The sequence below is a fragment of the Pteropus vampyrus genome, unplaced genomic scaffold, assembly GCF_000151845.1.
Source record: "Pteropus vampyrus isolate Shadow unplaced genomic scaffold, Pvam_2.0 Scaffold5, whole genome shotgun sequence".
In the NCBI taxonomy this organism is placed as follows: Eukaryota; Metazoa; Chordata; class Mammalia; order Chiroptera; family Pteropodidae; genus Pteropus; species Pteropus vampyrus.
Window position 1 is genome coordinate 18,256,917 of NW_011888786.1, and position 7,085 is coordinate 18,264,001.

The following is a 7,085-nucleotide window of genomic DNA, read 5'->3' on the forward strand; positions in this document are numbered from 1 at the left end:
AATCCTTATTCACTTGATCTTTTGATACCAGAGCCTGGTGTATGCTCTGGAAAATATTGTCAGACTATGTCAGAGATTAAGCAGGGGCCAGATAATTTAAGGGCTTATTGAAATATAATAAAATAATTGTTATCAATGCTAATAAAATTATACTTGTGTATGTGTAATTTCCTAAAATACTCAGTCATGGTGAAATTTTTATTTACATAACTTCTATATATTACTATTAAGGAGCAACAAGCATTGAAAAGTATGATCTCCGTACAAATATGTGGACTCCTGTGGCAAATATGAATGGGAGGAGGCTGCAGTTCGGTGTTGCAGTGTTAGATGACAAACTGTATGTGGTTGGAGGACGAGATGGACTGAAGACTTTGAATACTGTAGAATGCTACAATCCCAAAACAAAAACTTGGAGTGTGATGCCTCCTATGTCCACGCATAGGCATGGCCTTGGTGAGTATGACTGCAGATTGTTCATAATATCATATATTAGACTTTGGCAGCACTTTTACATTCTGTGCCAGGCAGAAGACCACTGTGGCAGCTGCTGAGTCAGCAGCAGTCACCAAGCATTTCTTCACATGCTCTCTGGTATCAGAGACAGCGAGCATATACATAAATGTATGTATGCAGCTAGCACAAGTGAAAACATGAGTATTTTAGGGCAGTAGGATGGACTGATAAGCCGCCTTTTGACATGCATGTTCTGACAATTAGTGTTTCTAACCTAATTAAAATGCTTATTAAAAATCCTTAGCATTATTGTGTTTCATCTGTATCCCACAGTTTTTAATCAGAAATGAGTAAAACTCAGAAAAATTTAGAGGTGGCACAGGGAATGTAATGATAGAGACTTTTCATTTTTGCATTCAATAATTCACTTAGCAGACGTTGATTTACATGTGCCATGCTCTGCTCTGTAGATACGAAAAAAATGTGGAAGACACTATATCTGTACCCTCGGGGAGCTGATGGCTCACTCTGAGGTGATAGAAGAGAATTTAGCAATCTTGTATCAGATGATCTCTCTTTTCTTACAGGAGAAAGAACAGGCAGAATAGAGTGTTCGAAGAGAGTGAGGAGATGGAAATTAAAATAAATATTAGATGGGGCTTGAAATATAAGTACATCATCCAGCTTTTGCTGCATAATGAACCTTTCTAAAACTTAGAGGCTTAAAACAACCATTTATTTAGCTTATTCATCTATGAGTCAGGCTATTCTAGCCTGGGCTCTCTTTGATGACTTCTGCTGTGTTTTCTCATGATTCTCTGGTAGGCTAGCAGGTTGGCTGGTTTATCTAGGATTGCCTCACTCACATGTGTAATGGTGGGCAGATTTTTGGCCTGGGGAACTGGGCCAATGCCTTTAATCTATTCAGCAGGCTCACCCAGGCTTCTTCATATGGTGGCGGTCACAAGTTTTCAAAAGCAGCAAGAGATGGCAAGCCCCAGTGCACACTTTTCAAGCTTCTGCTTGCATAATGTTTGCTAACGTCCTACTGGCCAAAACCAGTCACATGGGCAAGCCCTACTTCAAAGAGTAGAGAAATAGATTCCTCTTTTTGGTTGGAATTGCTGCATAGTCACATTGCAAATAGACATGCATTCAGGGATAGGAAGAATTTGTGGCCATATTATCAGTTTATCACAGTTTGGAAAGGGTTTAAAGATAGTTGCAATGAAGAATTTGATAAGTTATCATAAAAGATGAAGTATAAGATGTGTGAGTAGCAGTGAAAGCATAGTTGAATTGAGATAGCACAGCTTTATACTATACGCAATTTATTGATACTGAGTACCAGAGTAGAGGCTACCCTAAAAAGACAATGAAAATTATCTAGTCATGAAAATTGGTACGGTAGCGAGTAGAGCAAAAGATCAAAGAGACAAAGGATTCTACTAGTTGCAATTAGGTTTCAGTAAAAGGTGATCTTAACTTTCAAGTTTGGTAGAGGTAAAATCAGAGGGTTAGAGCTAAGGTACAGAGAGAGGAGCTTAAAATTAGCTATATGAATTTTAAGAACTCTGTACAATAGTACTCTCAAGTTCATAAAATCACCTATTACATAGACACAGAATGGGAAAGTATATCTTAAAAGCAACATGAAAGAGACTTAAAATTTGGGTCGACCATAAAATTCAGGGTCAATAGTATGATTCACCTGCAAATTTTCCCCTACCATTGGAGAAAAGAAACTTAATTCTAACTTAGCATTAAATTCTTACAGATTTGGTATACAGAATGAGACTGTCCGTGGTCCAGCCATGTTTTGTGTGGATTAGATTGTGCATGAACACTATCATTAGTTTTAGATACCCTACAAAAGACTGTTGAACAGCAGCACATTCAAAAGAGAATGATCATATAGCTCAAAATATCTTTAAACTTTTATTTCAAATTTTTGTATCATTCAAAAGTCTATTCTTACTAATTCATCTTATAATAAATAATGTTTTAAACCTGAACTTATAAATCTTCACGTGAGAAACTTTATCTCTTTATATGTGGGAATTATCTGAAGACTTCATTAGAAAAAGTAATTCTGCTGCTAAAATTTCTCTTGTTTAAGGAGTTGGACTAGATGGACCCATTATTTTTGTTTCCAACCCCTCGATTACTCTCTCACACAAACACGGACACACAATTAGATATATAGTGTCTATAATTGGAGTGTGTGTGTGTGTGTGTGTGTGTGTGTGTGTGTGTGTGTCTACAATAGCCAATACTGGTAGAGCACAAGTGAGTGGAAGGGTATGTTGATTTGGGTCATATATGAATGATGAATATTTATAGTTCATCTGGCTATGATTTCTCAAAATATATTTGTATCACAAAATTTGTATTTTGGACCTCAGGTGTTCCATATCTATCTCACCTGACTATGATCATTTTACATGTCCTCTCAAAAACCTCTACTGGCTCTCCATCTCATTTAGAATAAAATCTAAAGTCCTTATAATAGCCCAGCCACTCTGCATGATCTGACGCCACACTCTCCCTTACCTCCTACACATTCCCCTCACCCTGCCAGCCAAACTGGCCTCCCTGCCGTGTGGCAGACACACTAGGCATGCCTCGGGGCCTTTGTGTGCTCTGTCCCCTCTACCTCACCTTCTCCTCCCCCAGGTATCTCCATATCTGGTTTCCTAACTTCATTCGCATTTTTGTTCAAATGTTACTTTGTCCGAGAGTTCTCCCTTGACCCTTTCTACCATTTTAGTCAGTTCTGTTTTTCTTATTAGCACTTATCAATACCTGAAATTTATTTTGTTTATGTTTCCTGACTGAAATATTAGGTCCATGAGGGCACAGCCCTCATCTGCTGTTCTAGTAAGTGCCTGGCACTATAGTAAAATCTCGTGAATTTGAATTAATGGGGGAAAGGAATAAAAATGCTTTCTGAAATATATCTGAAATCCATATTACTGAAAAATGTTTAAAATGTGGAGTATGTGCATCCAGTGTCATTTTTAACAACTTGCCACTCTTGGGCCTCAAAATACTATCTCTCAACCTTTTAAGGTCAGAGCTATAGTGCTTTTTCTTCCCCTCACTCACCAACCTGTCTACCAAGAAAAGCCGTGAGGAAGCCAGAAATCTATATCACAAATTTTTGCTTAATTATATTTGCATGTTTAAGGTTCATTGTAGTTCTATTTCAAGTAAAACGTGGTTGTAAAGTCTTTCTTCCCTGTCTCCTCGTAGGTGTGGCTGTATTGGAAGGCCCCCTGTATGCAGTTGGTGGGCATGATGGCTGGAGCTATCTGAATACAGTGGAGAGATGGGACCCTCAGGCTCGCCAGTGGAATTTCGTGGCCACTATGTCCACCCCCAGGAGCACAGTAGGTGTGGCAGTACTAAGTGGAAAGTAAGAAAATATTTAAAGTTCCATTTAAAATGCAATAACGTAAATTTATTGAGCTATATCATGTGCAACTTTAAAATATATATAAGTTAATCACAAGAGAAATGCTTTAAGAGTGATGTAAACAAACTTTTAAAAGTCTTTTTAAATGGTAGTTCTAAACATAAATAGCTGAACAATAAGTTTGGCTTTTACTCTAACACGCAGATGTTATAAATTTTTAGTTATTTTGAGTGAAGAAATTTTATATAAAGGTTCAATGTAGTAAAAATCTGGTGGTTCATATGGCCTTAAAAGTAGATGGTCTTTTAAAGATAGCATAGTCTCTCTCAGGTTTCCCTAAATAATTCCCTTCATGTCTTTTACTGATTTACCTTTACTTTTCTTTCTTATCCTAGTAAGCTGCTGAAAACTAGAATGGATTTAGGAAGAGGTGCTCTTTTGCCTCATGTTTGCACTAAATAGAATAAATAGAAAAGAATAGATTTGGATGGAGCCATCACCAATAAGCTCTTGGTAACTCAGAGACTAAATATCGTTTTCAAGCCTTTCTTCCATAAAATGAAGCCCTATGTGGTTTTAAGTAAAAGTTGTTTGTTATATACCTTTACTCACTCGAAGGGCTTAATTTACATCATTTCCAGAAAAAGGAAGGAATCAAGATTAAAGTACAGACACTTAAAATTATTCGTAGAATTGTGTTGTTGATTATTAACAGAAAAATGAGGAAATATTGGTCATATTTTATGACCTGAGGTCTTATTTCCTCAGGACCTGTTAGTTACATCCTACCTTTTTATTTTTTAGCACTATTCCAAGTGATAAAATAAAGAAATAGGAACTCATTCTTTAAATGTATCTGATCTCAGTACCCCTCCCCTCATTTGTTTTAGTTAAAGAAATAACTTCAAAACTCATCACTACATATCTTTCCTAATTCTTTGGTAGAAGAGTCAGCCACCAAAGAATCTAGTAAATGAGAAAAAAGAAAAAAAATTCTAAATAGTATCTACTCAGTTTTGACCCTTTGGTTTATACTTTTGAGATTCATGCATTGAACTAATTCTTGTTCAGTGGCATATTTCTTAGCCCTTTTATCTGACTAAAAATACTTATTTCTAAAAGAGGACAAAAGAATAACTGCCTTCTCTAAAACCCAATTTCCAGACCTTAAATAGCTGGGACATGTAGGCATAAAAATTTACTTTCTTACCCTCTTATGAGAAATATTTCATTCTTGAACCCACCTGAAGTACAATTTATTGAATATAATTCCGAGACAACCTAAGAATTGTATCAGAAGCTAAGGATCTCGTATCTACTAAATATTAAGACATTTGATTTTGAAAGTGCAATATATCTACATTATGATTGTAACTTGTCTTTGGGATATCTCCCAGACTGGTCACTTTGCTCCTAGTGTTAGATAAGTCTCATTTTAGAGACTTACCTAACATTCTACCTAAATACAAGTAGAACCATGTCGCTTTCCTGCTTAAAACCTTTCAGTTGCTTATCTGACCAAATCTCCTTTATGATCTTGCCTCTGTCCACCTCTCTAAATTCCTCTCTCCAGCAGAACTAACCTATTTGTGAAAAATACATTTCATTTTACACTCTATTATCTATTAACCCATACCATCTCTCTTAGAGTCCCACCCGCTGCTTTCCTACCTGGCAAACTCAGCATGCTTGAAACTTGCTCAAAAAAATCACCTCTCCCACTCCCAACTCCGCATTCCCTCTATGCTCATTGTTCATTCCAGGCTCAGCATTTTTACTGTACATAATTTGTGTATAATTGTGTTGCAGCATGTGCCACTCTGTTATGTAATTGTTTTCTAGTCCATCTCCTATGATAGATCATGGTCTTGTGTGACCTGGTCTGATTTTTTGTTCCTTACACCTACCACAGTACCTGGCACATAATTCGAAGTGTTCAACCTTATTGAAGAATACCCAGCTATCACTTAGGTTCAGTGGTGCTTTAGTCACCCAAGGAGAGTATGTGTTAATTCATCAATCAACATTTTTCTGAGCTTGCTTTAACAAAGTAGCAATATTTTAAACTATTTTGTTGGTTTCCATTATTAGGTACATATCCAGAACCTAGAAAAAATAGAAACTATATTGTTAGTTTTTTTAAAAAAAGAATGCAGTTGATTGGAAAAAAAATTAATTATGTATCTTCTCTCTACCACTCCTTTGTGATTTAGTTAAAATCATTTCTCTGTGCCTTAATTTTTTTAATCTAGCAAATAAAAAGCCTGGATTAATTTGTTGTTATTTTAATTTATTTTACAATGCTTCTTGCTGCACTGTATAGTTGTTTAAGGGAAAACTATTTCAATGTCTTATGAGTTGCATTTTGTATCTTAAAAATTTCAAAATGTTAAAATTTTTCTTTCTACCGTGTTTGACAGAAAGAAGCTTTATTTAGACTTCCAGTTGCTCAGGCCACTTTTAAGCCACTGGCTGACAAATACTTTTGGAAGTAGAATCTCTCTTTCAAATGAGATCTTACAAAAACCTCAACACTTAAGGCAAATGGAGGTTCAAGTTTATTATAAGCTTATTTTAAATTTATTATAAGTCTGTTTTAAAGACACCCAGATTATGTATATATTTTGATTTGGTTGTCCAGTATGAAGAAAATCCTGTTTCACAATTAAGAAGCTGAAATGGTAACTTATTTTAACTACTACAGCAATTTAATTGGAATCTCAGGAAACTTCAGTTAAAACGTTCAAGTAGTTTGCAAATAGGAGAAAACATTTTTTTTTTCCTAAATTTAATCTTAAACAATATCTACCAACTTTGCAGGTATTAGATCTTATAAAAGGCAAGACCTAAATCTTACAATTTAAAATATGTAGTACGATACTATCACAATTTGACATACTATTTCTCTTTTTATTGTAATAGATGCTGTCACGGGGAAGAAAAATGAGTTCTGAATCTTGCATGATATTTAATTGAGCCAGGTGATATCTTTGAAAATTAAAACTACCTTCTAAAATTTGAATTCGAAATGAACCATTTTTGGGACCTACACCCCACAAGTCCTCTGTCGAATCCTTTTCTTAGAATACAGTTTAAAGGCTATTACTTGAGATAATGATTTTGAGAAAGTGTTACCAATACATTTTAGCCCTTAATATTAGTTCAGTATAAACACTGTACATTTAACATCTTCTAAAAATGATATTTTTCT

General features: G+C 35.4%; 1 protein-coding gene across 1 annotated transcript in view; it reads left to right on the forward strand.

Moving 5' to 3' along the window:
* The window catches only part of KLHL5 (kelch like family member 5), a 57,175-nt gene that overhangs the window by 39,226 nt on the left and 10,864 nt on the right, over positions 1-7,085 (forward strand). The window contains exon 9 of the mRNA XM_023533969.1: positions 3,712-3,874. Within this exon, the coding sequence (XP_023389737.1) occupies positions 3,712-3,874 (163 nt within the window). The remainder of the gene's footprint in view (positions 1-3,711; positions 3,875-7,085) is intronic.